At 38.3% G+C, this 17,000-nt stretch overlaps 1 protein-coding gene across 1 annotated transcript in view; it reads right to left on the reverse strand.

The window, feature by feature from the left end:
- The window catches only part of BUD13 (BUD13 homolog), a 29,980-nt gene that overhangs the window by 9,640 nt on the left and 3,340 nt on the right, over positions 1-17,000 (reverse strand). The window contains exons 3-9 of the mRNA XM_024570944.3: positions 16,454-16,538; positions 9,962-10,648; positions 8,203-8,507; positions 6,240-6,345; positions 5,747-5,885; positions 5,247-5,431; positions 4,932-5,013 (exon numbers count right to left, since the gene is read on the reverse strand). Coding sequence (XP_024426712.2) covers positions 4,932-5,013; positions 5,247-5,431; positions 5,747-5,885; positions 6,240-6,345; positions 8,203-8,507; positions 9,962-10,648; positions 16,454-16,538 — 1,589 coding nt within the window. The remainder of the gene's footprint in view (positions 1-4,931; positions 5,014-5,246; positions 5,432-5,746; positions 5,886-6,239; positions 6,346-8,202; positions 8,508-9,961; positions 10,649-16,453; positions 16,539-17,000) is intronic.

Here is a 17,000-nt window from a genome sequence, read left to right on the forward strand (position 1 = left end):
ATAAATAAATAAAATCATTTTTTTAAAAACAGTGAATTTAAAAAAATTGAAAACTAACTTACATGCCTAAAATCCAAAACACTAACTAAACCAATGCTGGCAAGGATATGGAGCAATAGGAATCTCCATTCTTTGCTGTAATGTAAAATAGTATAGCCACTTTGGATGACATGTGGCAGTTTCTTATAAAGTTAAACACAGTCTCAGTGTACAACCCTGCAATTGCTGAGTATTTACACAAGTAAATTGAAAACTATGTCCACATAAATACCTATACACAAATGTTTATTGCAACTTTATTCATAATCACTACAAACTAGGAGCAACCAAGATATCTGTAATGCATCCATACAATGGAATACTACTCAGTGATAAGAAGGAATAAAGTACTGATCCATAGAAGAACATTAATAAATCTTAAATGCATTTTACAGGAAGTCAGACACAAAAGGCTACATATTGTATGACTCCATTCACATGACATTCTAGAAAAGAAAAAACTACAGGTACAGAAAGAGAGCAGTAATTACAAGGGACTGGTGGAGGGGGTACAGTTGACTAAAAGGGACTTAAACGAAAAATTTTAGGACGATGGATCTGTGCTATATAGTACTAGGGTGGTGGATGAATGACTCTGCATTTGTCAAACCTCAAAGAACTACACCTTCATAAAGAGTAAACATCAATATAAGGAAATGACACAGGAAAAAAAATTGCCCAGAATGTCAGGAGATCCCAGGATAGAGTGAAGACTATGACAAATGAATCTACCTCTATTACAAATGTATAACATGACAGCAGTGGAGGGAGCAGGGAACAGGGAGCTGACCCTTTATGTTGAAAATGGTATTCTGGCTAAACCATAAGGGAAATAACAAAAGGCAATGCACATAAATGCTATACTCCAGTTGGTAAACTTGTTTTTCTTTTCTGAATTTTTAAATTCTGGAACTGTTTACCTGTATTTTGGGATGAGCAAAATGGAGAGTAGATGGTGAGTGCCAGATTTCTAAATGTTGGAGAGAGTATTTATAAATAAGCAAGAAGGGAAGGTACTACTGGATTAGATTTAGTTACATCAGTATGAACTCATATTATATATACATATGTAAAAATATGTGTGTATCATGGACAAAACGAAGGGGGAAGGTGGAAGCAGGGGAGGGAGGTGGGTTTGGCTGGGGTGGGGTAGAGGGGTGGGGAGAAAATGCAAACAACTGTAATTGAACAACAATAAAATAATGTAAAAATTGGGGAAAAATGTGTGTATATACACAGATATATACAGATGGATAAATACAGAAATAATCAGAGATATGGGTATATGAGGATTACTATACATGCATTACCTAGCTCTGTCTGCTAAGAAGACTTAGATGCAAGGACACCCAGTAACATCTATTACTTCTGCTAAGAGGACTTAGAAGCAAGGACACCCAGTAACATCTAGCAGTCAAATCTTGGTTTCTTACACCAATCTCCATGAAAAGCAGCCAGGGCTCCTTGGAGAAATGGCTGATTCTAGAGTTGGGACAGGGAAAATAGAAGATGAGCCTGGAGCATCTTACAGTATCAAAAACAAGGTACTCAAAAATAAAATGGAGGCATGAGAAAGGGACACCTGAAAGAATTCCCAATGGCTAAAGAATGGAACAATGTAAATAAAAAAATGAACAACATACTACTGGATTACAATCCAAAATATAAAATATACATGAGTCCATAACAATATAAATAAGTGACTGAATAAATGGGGAAATGAAAAAAACCTTCCCTACAGAAAAAGTCCAAATAATATAAGTAGCTGTCCACCCACTGGTCCCCTTTTGAATGTAAGGTGAACCCAGTAACTCACTTCCACAGAACAGAGGACAGCAGGGGAAAAAACAGTAACTTTGAAGTGGAGAAACCCATCAAACACTACCTGAACCACGTGACTGAGATCAACATTACTACTGATGGCATGTGACTACCATGTACCCACTAAAATGATGCAATGAAAAGGGCACCCACCACCGTGGCATTCTTTCCAAAACCCCATAAACTGAGTCTAACCATGAGAAAAACATCAGAAAAACCCAATTTGAGAGACATGCTACAAAAATACCTGACCATACTCCAAAAAACTATGAAGGTTAGAAAAGCAAAGACTGAGAAGACAGATCAGAGGAGACTAAAGAGACATGACAACTAAGTGCAATGTGGTATCCTGGACTGGATCCTTAGGCAGTAAAAGGACACTTATGGAAAGCCTGGTAAAATCCAAATAAAATTTGGTACATTAATAACATTCCAAGGTTGGTTTCTTAGTTTTGAAAAACATACTGTGGTGATATAATGAATGGGACTGAAATTAAATGAGTGTACAGGAATTCTTTATACTACCTTTGCAAATTTTCCATAAATCTAAAATTATTCCAAAATAAAAAGTATATTTAAAAATTTTTTTTCAAAACACTGAACCAAAAAACTACAGATACACATTTTCTTCAAGCACAAATGGACTACTCACCAAGGTAAACTATATATTGGGCCATAAAACATGTCTTAACAAAATTTTGAAAGATCAAAATATTACAGAGCATATTCTCTGACCTCAGTGGAATTAAATTGGAAATCTGTAACAGTAAGATATCTAGAAAAGTCTGAATATTTGTAATTAAACAATGCCCTCCTAAGTAACTCATGAATCAAAGAATGAACCAAAAGAAAAATTAGAAGTTATTTTGAACAAAATCCAACCTACATGCCTGAAAAAAAAAGTCTCAGCAACTAGGAATAGAAAGGAACCTTCTTAACTCAATAAACGGAATCTATAAAAAAGCTATAGTTTAAAACAGATGTAATGGTAAAAAACTGAATGTTTTCCTTCTAAGATTAGGAACAATGCAGTTTTCTTTTTCTCTAAGATTAGGAACAAGGCTCTCCCTATTTTTATTCCACATCTGCTCTGGAAGTTCTAGTAAGACAAGAAAGAGAAATAAAAGGCATATGGGTTGGGAAGGAAGATATAAAGCTGTATTCATACAGGACATGATCCTCTAAGTACAAAATCTTATGGAATCTAAAAAGCTATTGTGCTTTACCTCAAAGAAAACAGCTTCATAATACTTGTTGCCAAATTTGAACTCTCAAGTGTAAATGAGAATTTTGAAAAATTTGTAACCACCGCCACAAACTCTTTACTGTCCTATTATTTAAAGATTTTTGTGATGAGATGAGAGGCAATGTTAACAAATGATTATTTGATATTGTATAATGAAATATGTCAATATTTGGAAGGTCTGAAAAACCAGCAAGATAATATTTTCCAAATGAGTAGAGTGCAATGTTATAAAATCATGGAGGGGTGAAATATCCACCCCAAAGTAGGGCAGAGGGGAACCCTAATGGATATTAATGTAACAGTATTAAAAGTCTTTTTGATACAGTTTTAAACTTCTAAAAATTTATTTATTTATTTTTAAAGAGAGCGGGAGGGAGGGAGAAAGAGAGGGAAAGAAACATCATGTGTGAGAGAAACATCAATCTGTTGCCTCTTGCACACACCCCAACAGTGGGCCTGGCCCATGACTCAGGCATGTGCTCCCACTGGGAACTGAACACGTGACCTTTCACTTTGTGGGGCAATGCCCACCCAACTCCACACCAGCCAGGGGTTGGTATAGTTTTAGATTCCACCTTACAAACAACCTTTGAGAAACTGGGGTTTTTGTGTAGTATCAAAAAATATAATACACTCTTGTTTTCTAATCACTTCTATATAAGGCTGAATTTTCTTCCTATACTTCAACTACATGTATTACAACAGACTAAATGCAGAATCCTCTCTACTATTAAGCCAGACATGAATGAGATTTTCAAAATGTAAACCAATTCCTTGCCCTGACCAGTGCAGCTCAGTTGGTTAGGCATCATCCTGCCAAGTGAGGGGTTGCTGGTTCAATTCCCACTCAGGATACACGACTGCATTGAGGGTGTGGTCCCAGGTCAGGGCACATGTGAGAGGCAACCAATCAATGCTTCTCTCTCATATTCCCCCTCTCCCTGATGTTTCTCCCCTCTCCTTCTCCCTCCCTTACCCTCTCTCTAGAAATAAAATAAATGAAATCTTTTTTAAAAAATGTAAACTAATTCAATTCTATTTTTGTTTGAAAAATATAATTATTTTCCTTTAAAAATATGGTAATTATGCTAATATAATGGCTTCATTATTTTTTAATGAATTAAAAATGCTTTTTAAACTTATCAGTTTAATTTTAAATGTGGTAAATATTAGAAATATTAATAGATATAAACAACACAAATAAAACTTTTTCAAGGTCTTCAATAATTCTTAAGAATGTAAAAGGGTCTTGAGATGAAAAAGTTTGAGAATCACTATATTAGATGCTTGAACAACAATGTCTTTTAGTAAGCAAGAGGAGGTGGGATCCAACATCTAAGTAGAGAGACTGACTTTGGATAGGTGCACACATAGTTCATCCATGGTAACAGACAGGAAGTTAGAGCATGTGCGTTCATATGCAGGCAGATGAAAAGATAAGATGGTAGGGGTCACTGAGGTATCATAAGTAATCTCTCCAAAGACAGTGAAGAGATGGTTCAAGGGCTACATTTTAGATACAACATACCCTAAACCTTAGAAAATATTATTGAAAGTGACCAATTTCAAAAACAAAGGGTATCCCATCTGGACCACCTGAGTTCTTTGTCCAGAGGTTTTTAAGATTTGAAAAGGAAAAACGGAGGAGGAGTGTTCTAAGCATGGGAAATGGGATTTGAGGACCTCAGGAACAGAACCAAGGAAACCACAAATTATTAACCTTGTCATTAGAGCAGAGAATGAAGCAGAGTGTAGAGTGATTTACAGTTAGAGGTTAGGGTCAGATGGAAGAAAAAACAAAAGTATAGGAAATATTCAGGTGTACCTGTCCACTCCATCCCAGCGATATCCAGGCCAGATATTGAATCTGTTGGGAGGAGGTGCTGGGCCACTATAGCGAGGTCTCACTAATGAGAAAAAAAGACAGAAAACACATCAGTTATCTATATAATTCAATTCAGTTGCGGGGGGGGGGGAATAGTATACAGAAATCTCTATTAGGTTGAACCTAAACTCTCAAAGACAAGGAATCTAGGATTCTATGGGAAAGCCTTCTTTTCACATAGCTATGTATCATCACCCTAATGATCCTCTCTTCACATAAGTCATCTCCATCTCTGATGATTCCCAGATGGCTCACCTTTCTTATTCTTGTTCTCCTTGGCCTTATTCTTCTTGATAAAGTTGGCCATGGGATCCCCCTCTCTTTCCTGTTCTCTCAGCATCCGATCCAGATCCTCATCATCAATATAGCGGGCCAGAGGCTTTTGCATTTCCTTTATTGCATCCTCCACATTTTGTTGCTGCTGCCGGCTCTGGACAAGCCTGGGCAAAAAGAACCAAGACTATCTGATATACTGTTTAGCACTTTTACTCTTATACTTACATGAACTACACCACTACATTTGAAGAACCCCCTCTTTCTAACAGCCTAGACCAAATAATGAAAAGGGTAAAATTCCTCGAATGCCACTGGCAGTGGAAAATATATCGGTATTTAGAAAGGAGACTGAACACAGTGAGTTTCCAATTCCTGAAAACAGCGTTAAAGGCAGAACATAAACTAACTGGTCAGAAGAGCAGGGAAATAACTCCTTCCAGCCACTGCAGTCTAGTTTTTCCTTTCAGTGGCTTCCTTACCCTTTTCCCCACTGGGCATACAGCTCATCTCTCTCTGAGTCCTTCTCTGCTTTTCTCCTTTGCTGTAAACGTTCCAGTTTCAAATTCCTCTTACGACCAGACTTATCTCGAAATATGGTTTCAGCATGTTGGAATTCAGCTGCAAAGGAAAATTATGCCTTTAAAGATAAACATCAGGTATCAAAATCAGAAATAATACTTTAATAGCTGGAATCAACCACTTGGGATTCTGATACTAAATAAGAACTTCTGCAGCCAGACTACAAGTAGTTCCTAGTAATACCTAAGTGCATATTGGTGATGATCCTGAAAACTATTGTTTCAAGGAAAAGAACCACTTGGACCCACTGAGAAGGTAAAATAATGCATAATATTAGAGTTGAAATCTGATAGCAATTAAAAGCTTAAAAAATCAGGTACAATAAGCTACGTTTAAAAAAGAAAAGCAAAGCTACATGAACCTCAATTGATCTCTGTACTTTCACATTTTTACCTTCAAATGCCATGGTTTCTTGGTCCCGTTTCTTGAGTTCCTGCTGCTCTCGCTGTATGTCAGTTAACACCAACCCAGTTTTAGCCCCAGAATACATGTGTGCAGCCTATGCAATGGAAAAGGGAGCATCCAACATTAATGAGATAAAACAGCAGTAGGCTCTATGGGTATACCCAGTTAAGTGCATTTTTGTCTGAAGATTGGCAATAACCAAATCAAAAACTCTAACTTTGTAACCTCACTATTAGCCACAGGATTCACAAAATAGAAAAGAAATAAAATTAAATTTGATGGAAAATTAATAGTACTATCAAGTTTAAGAGTAAACAAAAACACAAACCAAGAAGATATGAAAGAGTACGCTAAGCATCCGTATTGCTGATTTTCCAGCATATAAACTGCATACATCTGGACTCACTCTCAGGCCACTTGACCAGAAACCTGTATCAAGCTCTAAGCCCTCCAGTAGAGACTCGCACTATAAAATACTCCATTTAAAATACAAACTCAAACCTAAAGGGTGGCCAACCCACAGCTCGCGGGCCACATGTGGCCCAAGATGGCTATGAATGCAGCCCAACACAAAATAATAAATTTACTTAAAACTTTTTTTTGCTCATCAGTTTTCATTAGTGTTTGTGTATTTAATGTGTGGCCCAAGACAACTCTTCCTCCAGGGTTGCCCAGAGACGCCACAGGTTGTACACCTGTTAGGCTAAGCCCCCCAGTAGAGATCCACTCTGATAAAATATTCCATTTAAAATACAAACTCAAACCTAAGATACTTAAATTGTGGATATATTTCAGGATAATGAAAAGATATGACCAAATAAAAACTTTTTACTGAACTCCACCTTGTATCGAGATAACAAACCGACCCACAAATGGAACGTAAGAGTATATATCCAGATATCCATGAGCCATGTGCTAAATTTGATCAATATTAAATTGTCCATGGATTAAACAGATACATAAAATGTCAAGGGGTCCAATTGAAACATAGCCCTTACTTTGTGACCCAAAAGAGAAGAAGCCTGCTTCCTCGGTTAGGGACAGACTAGTCTACCCTGCCAGGCAGAACTCATGGAATACAGAGCAGACTTACATTAAAATGTCTGTATTGGAGTAAGATGTACACACTACAGGTTCTATCATTCTGTTGCTTAACCAACTCACTGGAATAAGACTCCTTTACCAGTGTCGGTGTTCTGTGCAACACAATTACTCAGGGTTCATGTGGATTTTTTCCCCTAACTCAGACTACATCACAGATTTCAAATAAAACAAAACAGTGACTTTCCAGGTGACATGATTTCTAAAAGTAGTTTTATATTTTAAGTGCCACTCTTTAAATCTGAATACAGTGACCTACACTCAAATTAATAATAATTAATAATCACCATCATCACCATCATCATCATCTTGCACTAAATGCTTACTTTGTCCCAGGCACTGTGCTAAAAGTTTTACTTACATCAACTTATTTAGTTTTCACAATAACCTTATGAAGTACATACTGTTATCCACAGTTTACCAATAAAGATTATGTATCTTGCACAAATTTCACAGATAGAAAGTGGAAAAGGATTCGAATATGTGCTACGTTTGATGCAAGCTTTGTGTTCCTGACTCCACTCTGTAAACTATAGTTCTCAGTTTACGCCTAAGAAAATAGGAAGTTTTCTAGACCCATTAAAATGAGATTTATGGAAACAAGATGCTACAAAGCCAGAAGCTACTTAGGAACTCTGGTATTTGCAAGTTTATCTGGGCTGGGTTAGAGGTAGCCCTGCCTTCAGAGAGAAGGAAAAGACCCCTAGAGGTCCTTTGAACTAGATTTACTATGCCACCAAGATATACCTCCTCCTCTTCCTCCTCCTCTCGCTTGGATCTCTGAGGCTTGCATAGAGCTAGAAGACAGGAATCACTCTAAGAGGAAAATATGGGTCCTGAAAATTCCTACCTTTGTTCCCAAAGGCTGAGTCCTTCGAGGTGGAGACAGATCGGAATCAGAAGATTTGGCCCTCTGTTTGCTCCTTGGTGGAGAGAGGTCAGAATCAGAGCTCTGGTGTCTAGGTCTATTCCGTGGAGGTGACAGATCTGAATCAGAATCCTGGTGCCCTGACCTTTGTTTATTCCGTGGAGGAGAAAGATCTGAATCAGAGGCTTTCCGACTGCCACTTGGGTAGGAAGAAGGGTCCAACACGCGACTCTGATGTCTTCTAGGTGAAGAGCTTGAATGAAATTTCCTATGGCTGGGTGAAGAGCCTAGGAATTAAAGAACAGACTGTAATCCGCTTGTCAGAATCTTAAAAAAGAACTTACTGGGTTAACGTTCAACATTCATTTAGTCCTCCTGTATCACTAACCTAAACACAAGTACAGATGACATCGGAGAAGAGCAAAGTCAGATACAATTATTAAAACCAACAGACAGGATATGGCGTTCCATTCCCAAGTTACTAGTGACTGTGATTAGTATGGGAGATCACAACATACTCTTCTATGTCATATTTATCTACACATAGAACAGGCAAAATAACCTGCACTGAAATATCAGTGGTGTGGTGAAAATTAAAACTACCTAGGATATATTCTGAAGTCCTCAGACTAAAGGATAAGAATATATTTAAATTTAAAAATTAAAACAGTAACTAGGGACAAAAGACGTATTAAAAAAACTTCACCACATAGAACCAAAATGTAGACATAAGCATCACAAATTGCCTCCCAAAAACACAATCAGCAATATGTATTAATGGTCTTTAAACACACAACCCTCTAATCCAGTAAATCAATTTCTATTTAATTTCCTAAGAAACATATCTACAAGTACTTAATTTCCAAGAAATCTATCTAGAAGTAGAGAAGGAAATAACCCAGAATGGGGAACAGTTTATGTACACAGATGTTCATCAAAGAATTACTAAAGCAAAATTTAGAAATAACCTAAAATATGCAGTATTAGGAAAATGGTTAAGTAAATGTACGTAATACAACACCAAGAAAAATTGTATTAACAAACAGATGTTTCTTATGCCATGGAGGAGAAAGTGGGAAAAAAAGCAAGATAATACATGTAATATGTATATAATGCAAATTGAGGGCCCAACTACATCAAAATGAATAGAGAAAACTCTAAAAGAACAATGGCTACAAACACTAACAGTGACTGCCTCTGAATGACAGAATTTTGTATGACCTTTTTCCTGCTTCTTTATATATTTCTAGACATTCTGAAGCTTCTACAACAAATATAGTACTTTTATGTGGGGTGGGGAGAATAAACAAAAGGATATATAAAAATTTCTTCCTGCCCTGGCCAGGTGGCTCATTTGGAGCATCATACCATACGTATGGTATGATGATTCAATCCCAGGTTAGGGAACATACCTAGGTTGTGGGTTTGATCCCCAGTCAGTGCATGTATGGGAGGCAACCGACTGATATCTGTCTGTCTCTCTCTGCTCCACCTTCCTCTCTCTCTAAAAACCAATAAATATATCCTTAGGTGAGGATTTAAAAAAATTAATTCCTTCCCTCCTACTGTAATGATTTAACCCTCTTCAGTCCAATCCTCACCATTTCCCTATAGCTTTTAAAACTTCTCCAAAGAAACTCCATTTTCATTTCTAAAGACATAAATACGTAACAAAGCAAGTAAAAGATCCAAAATGAAGCACCTAGAGAATAAGTTTCTCATATGGACAATCAATGCTCACCTGTAGAATCATGCTCTTTATTTCTGAAACGGAATTTTGCTTCCTTTTTTCGTGGAGGAGAGAGATCCGAATCATATTCGTATTTGCTGTTCTTCAAGACTGAGAGATGAGAGGGTCCTGGCCCCTTCTGATGTGGAGAACTTTTGCTAGAGACTTTTTCTGGGACTTTACTGCTTTTGGTTCTAGGCAGTGAATGAGGAACACCAGGTGCCAAATCAGGGGAGTCATGATAGGGCCTCCTGAGCTGTGATGAATCCAAGGAATCAAGAGTCCTTTTTGGTTGAGAAGTGTCAGGGGAGCTGTTACGGGCCCTTCTATGGGGACAGATATCTGAGGAACTGTGATGGGCCCTCCTAGGAGATATACCTGAAGGGTGATAATGTTTCCTGAGAGGAGAGGAATCCGGTGAATCATGCTTGGGCCTCCTAGAAGGAGAAGGATCCGGGGTGTCGTGACGGACCCTCCTAGGAGGAGAAGGGTCTGGGGTGTCGTGACGGACCCTCCTAGGAGAAGAAGGGTCTGGGGTGTCGTGACGGACCCTCCTGGGAGGAGAAGGGTCCGGGGTGTCGTGACGGACCCTCCTAGGTGGAGAAGGGTCTGGGGTGTTGTGATGAACCCTCCTAGGAGGAGATGAATCCGGGCAGTCATGACGGAAATGTCTGTGTGAAGGTAGATCCTCACGGTGGTCTAAACACAAACAGCAGAGTCAGATTCCCACAGATGCTGTCACCATCAGTATCCAAAGTTTCAAAAGATGCCCCAGCAGCATACAGCTCAAAACTACTCAGAAAGCCCAAAACTACTCTGCATAGCTCCTTTGCTTAGAGGCAGCAAACCAGCACCCAGGAACATCTTAAAAATAATCTCATTTATTTGCCTAACAAGTCTTAAATTTGCAAAGCATTTTAAATACATTTCTCATATTATACCTTGTAAGGCAAGCAGGGCAGGCATCTTGTTTTACAATCATGAAAATAGAGGCTCCAAGGAGCTGAATGGTTCTTACCTAAGATCACAGCTCTAAGATGAAGAGACAGACTAGAACCCCAGTCTTCTAACTCTCAACCCAATGTTCTTCCCAAAATCTTATTTGTGCAGAGTACCTAGTCAGAAGTTCCTACTGAAATTTAGCCTAGATAGCTTATAGTTTGTACTCACTCTTCTTTAAAAAGACAAGTTAACTTAACCTGTGACACATCAAAATGAATGCTGTCAACTATTTAATCCATGCCAATGAACTCCTCATTAAAGGGAGAAAGATCACCAGAAAAAAAGGATCAGCATTTACTGATCCCCTACTACATGCTAATGTTTTATACAGATTACCTCATTTCATTCTCATAAGCCTAGGAGATAAATATTATCTCCATTTTACAGATAAGAAAATTGATACTCAGAAAGATTAAGTAATTTGCCAGTCATACTGCTAACAAGTGGTGGAGTGAATATCCAAATCCAGATCCACTGGACTCGAGTCCATGTGCACTCTAAAAATATGTAGTTGAACATTCTAAGAAGAGAGGCCAGGATGGGAGAAGCAGAGTATGGGAGGGGAAAAGTAGGAAATTGAGGTCACAGAGAACAGGATGCCAAATGTGTAGGGACTTAAGGCACTGTAAGGACTTAGTGAGAGGGGAAGCCAATGGAAGGTTTTGAGCAAAGAAGTGAGATGATTTGACTTTCAAAGAATCACTCTGAGTTCCAGCCAAGATGGAGGTGCAGGTAGAAACCCTTCGCTTCCTCGCAAAACCAAAAGAAGGATAATAACCAATCTAAAAACAATAAACAACCAGAAATTCAAACTGCATGGAACTCCAACAACCAAGGAATTAAAGAAACATTCAACCAGACCAGTAGGAGGGAGATGGCAGCCGGGCAGTGTCAGACCACACAGGCAGGGCTGGCTGAGAGGTCCCAAGGTGGACTGCGTGAGCAAGGCAGGGCTGGGTGAACAGGAAACTAAGACTCAAAGCTAGCTGTAAACTACAGTGGGAATTGCCATGGCGGGAGAAACTCCCAGTCTCACACAAGAGTCCATTGGAAAGTGGGTCTAGAGCTAGGCAAGTGAGCCTCATTGTTCTCTCTCTGACCCCTCCCCACAGAAAGCACCACAGTGCAGCAAAGAGGGTTGCCCAGCCCTGGCAAATACCTAAGGCCCAGCCGCCTTAAAACATAACAGGTGCACCAAGACAAAGAAATATGGCTCAAATAAAGAACAGATCAAAACTCCAGAAAAAGAGCTAAGGGACAAGGAGATAGTCAACCTATCTGATGCAGAGTTCTAAACACTGGTAATCAGGATGCTCACAGAACTGACTGAGCTCAGTTGCAAAATGAAGGCTACCCAAAGTGAAATAAGGCAAAATATTCAGGGAACCAACTCAAATCAACTAGAATGAAACCAGAACTCAATTAACAATTTTGAACAAAAAGAAGAAATAAACATCCAACCAGAACAGAATGAAGAAACAAGAATTCAAAAAAATGAGAAGAGGCTTAGGAACGTCTGGGACAACTTTAAACGTTCTAATATCTGAATTACAGGGGTGCCAGAAGGAGAAAAACAAGAGCAAGAAGTTAAAAACTTATTTGAACAAATAATGAAGGAGAACTTCCCCAATCTGGCAAAGGAAACAGACTTCCAGGAAGTCCAGGAAGCCCAGAGAGTCCCAAAGAAATTGGACCCATGGAGGAACACACCAAGGCACACCATCATTAAGTTATCCAAGATCAAAGACGAAGAGAGAATCTTAAAAGCAGCAAGAAAACAGGAGACAATTACCTACAAAGAAGTACACATAAGACTATTAGCTGATTTCTCGAAAGAAACCTTGCAGCCAAGAAGGAGCTGGAAAGAAGTATTCAAAGTCATGGAAGGCAATGACCTTATTACATGAAATATTAAAGGGACTTATATAAGAAATTGAAGATCAAAACTATGAACAGTAAAATGACAACTCACAACTATCAACAACTGAACCTAAAAAAGAAAAAAATGAAAACAAAAACTAAGCAAACAACTAGAACAGGAACAGAATCAGAGAAATAGACATCACATGGAGGGTTTTCAGTGGGGAAGGGATGAATGGGGGGGAAGGTACAGGGAATAAGAAGCACAATTGGCAGGCATAAAATAGACGGGGAGGGGTTAAGAGTGGTATAGGAAACAGAGAATTCAAAGAACTTATATGTACAACCCATGGACATGAACTAAGGGGGCAGGGAATCCTGGAGGGTTAGGGTGGTGCAGGGCATAAGGGGGGAAAAAAGGGAAAACTGTTATAGCATAATCAATAAAGTATATTTTTTTAAGATTTTATTTATTTATTTTTAGACCAAGGGGAAGAGAGAGAGAGAGAAAGGGAGGGAGAGAAACATCAATGTGCGGCTGCTTCTCACACTACCCCCACCGGGGGCCTGGCCCACAACCCAGGCATGTGCCCTGACTGAGAATGGAACCAGTGACCCATTGGTTCGCAGGCCAGTGCTCAATCCACTGAACTACACCAGCCAGGACCCAATAAAATATATGTTAAAAAAAAAATCACTTTATCTTCTATTTTGACAATAGATGGTAGGAGAGCAAGAGAACGGTGACTTAGGAGACTGCTGCAGTCCTCCAAGTGAGAGACAGTGGGGGTGGCTAGGGGCAAGTGCAAGCAGGGAATGAGGTATCTACATATATTCACATGAGATGGTATACAGGATTTTGATGAAGCAATTGATGTAGGATGTTAGAAAAAAGAGGAGAGTTAGGGAGACTCCAAGATTTTGGCCTAAGCCATTTCAAGAATGGAGTTGCCATTTACTAAAATGGGAAAGACTGTAAAGAATGGGAAGAGATAAATTTAATTTTGGAGATGTCAAGTTTGAAATGCCTATTATATTAACATATGGTATATGAGTCTGGAATTGAGAATAAAGTCCCAGGCTGGATATGTAAATTTAGGAGACATCAGCATGTAAAGAGTATTTAATGCCATGAGATCATCTAGATATTCAGGGTATACAGAAATTTTTAAAAGTTATATAAGAATCCCTGGAACACCTGAGCACTTAGGGATTAAGATGGTAATGAAACCAGAGACAGAAAGAGCAGCCACTGAAATAAGAGGAAAGCAGGAAAGAAAATCAGGAAGAGCAACCAAGTCAGTTGACAAAGGGCTACAAGTGACCACGGGCTATAACACTGGAGTAGTGAGGATGTGAAAGCCTGATTGGAATGGGTTCAAAAAAGAATGGTAAGATCAGAAATGGAGAGAGGGAGGATAGGTAATTTGGAGAAGGAATTTGGTATTGAGTAGGGTGGTATGAAAGTGAAGTGATACTTCAGGGTCATGAGAGTAATTTTTAAATTATTTCATCCATAAATACAGTATTTCTACAAGTTAACATTCTTTTTTATAAATATAACCTCAATACCACTATCTCACCTAAAAATTAACAATAATTCTAAAAAGCTAATAATAAATCATCATCTCACCTATCCTGTCAATCTTCAGATTTCCCTAATTGCCTCATTTATTTCTGCTGCCTGATTTATTGGGATATTGTAATTCAAATACCATAAAATTCCCTCATTTAAAGTATGCAACTTAAAAATAAAAGGGATGCAACTTAATAAATTTCTAGGATCATCAAAAAAAATGTAGTTGAGGGAACAATTTGAAACTTTCAATTTTCAAAAGCTTTCAATCTTTCAATAGGAGAAAGATTGTTTATAGCAACTCAGGACATTTCCAGAATCTAGTTTCTCCTCTCCCTCTGTTACTTATCATTGGGATCTATGGCCCAAATACAAATAAAAGCCAGGTAGGACCCAATGAATACTTGTTAAATGGATGAATTAAACCTATTCAATTCCTTCACTTTGGAGAATAGGCCTATCTAATTAGAATCCACCCCTCGGAGAAAAGTACTGATATCTGTAGGAGACCTGACAATAAATCGAGTAGGTTGATAAATTCCATGCCAGTTATTAAAAAGAAAATAAGGATCAGAAATCAGTAAGGATATTTCCAGCAACAAATGAGGATGGAGCAGTGAGAATGAGGCAAAACAAAAAGATTTGTGTGTGTGTGTGTGTGTTTATGTGTATGTCACTTCCCAGACGTACAGATATGAAGACCAAAAGACTCTCTGAAAAAAGGATTATGGAAAAAACTGAAACACTACTACCAGATAAGGCAGGAAATAATGATTAAAACAGTCTAAGCACTATGTTGTACACCTGAAACTAATGTAACATTGAATGTCAACTGTAATTGAAAAGCTTTTAAAACTATAAAGAGTAAAACAGGATTCTAATGAAAGAATACTAGTAAAGTTTTCATTCATAAAACAAAACAATGCACTGAAAATTAACTGAGAAAACGGTGATCACTAATCTACAGTCAATTGTCACTTTTGCTGTGCATTTTTTTCAAATCAGAGTTGCAGGATAATTATACCTAAAGGCAGAGTGTAAGACAGAAAGAACAAATCCTGTTTAGGAGTTAACTCATCAATCATCCATGTGTGAAATAGGAATTAGCATCAAGGGTGAACTGGAGTTAAACTATCAAGTAGCAACATCCTCGTTTATGAAGGTATGAACACAAGGTGTAAAAAATCAGCACAAAGAGAGCTGGCCAAAGAGAGCTCAACTAACTGCTGCATCCAGGGCTGTGACTCACTGGGACTATTTCTTAGTCTGTGTCAGTCTGTGTCCCACAGTAAATAGGACTACCTACTAAGTTGCTGAAAAAGGGGAAATGACTTCTAAGTCTCAAGTGATGATTTACCAAGGAGCAGCAGGCTACAAGAATCAAATACCTTGTAGCAATTCAACAAATATTTATCAGTGCACCTCCCTATGCTAGGCTGGAGGAATAGCAAGGTAAACAAGACTTGGTCTCATCTCTGCTCAGACACAACAGACAAATGCCCTTTGTCCAACTCAAGAACTCAAACATTTTGTTAAATACGGAATTAAATTATTGGCCCATGGAAATGACGTAGAATGGGCACGTGGAGGATAATGCCTTGTAAAATACCAATATTTAAGGGAAAAACAAATAAAGATTTACTGACACAAAGGACAGAAAACATAGGTCCTTGACCCATACATGAGTTGCTTCATTCAGAGAGAGGACAGAAGTTATTCAAGTCTTCAAACTCTGCTCTTCAGACGCTTATAAACTCCTCCAAAGTCCTGCCTGTATACTAAGTGCTCACCTATTCTGGGCCAGAGAAGAATGGGTACTGAAAGGTCCCCAAATGATTCACTTTCTGACCTCAGTAACCCTAATACCAAAATATAAGGAAAAGTGGGATACCTGGTCTTTCAGTTCCCATGTCTTACTACGCCTGAAGAAGTTCTGAGTTCTATTTCATGCTATATTTTTCAGGATCAATGACAAATTAAAACAAACTATGCATTCCTCAAGGAAAAAAAAAAAAAGGCTTCCCCTGTAAATGGGAAATTTAGATTTATCTACTGTTGGAACTCACCACCCAGAAGCTTCCATTTGGCACTGGAACGAAAGGTTTCCATCTGCTTTACCTCTTCTGGTCTCTCATCCACAAATTCAGCCACCTGTGGCAGTGAGGACACTATGTTGAGGAAACCCACAGGATACAGCCAAGGAGTACTGCTGTCTTGAGAACCTGAAGTTATAACCGTTCCCATTCCTAATACACATGGTATATACAGACCCAAAACAGCCATGAAGAGAGATTTAGTGGTTCTCAGTTATGTTTGCTCCGTAAACATCTGATTGTCACTGGATGGTTTAATTCTAGACCTTTCTCTGACTAATCAATTCCCCTCCAAAGGTTAATTTCATTCATTACAAGCCTTTCTATCAACTTGCCAGGGACACAACTGCCGTATGTAAGATGAAAGCTAAATTCCCTTTATCATTTTATTTTTACCTCTTTATTTTTATTATATTGCATTCAAAGTGAAAACACAAGCAGGCTCCTTGTCATGTCATAAATGGTTAATATGTATACTTAGCTACTACACAACCATGAAAAATCACATTCTCAAAGAACA

Source organism: Desmodus rotundus, chromosome 5 (genome assembly GCF_022682495.2).
Source record: "Desmodus rotundus isolate HL8 chromosome 5, HLdesRot8A.1, whole genome shotgun sequence".
Taxonomy (NCBI): Eukaryota; Metazoa; Chordata; class Mammalia; order Chiroptera; family Phyllostomidae; genus Desmodus; species Desmodus rotundus.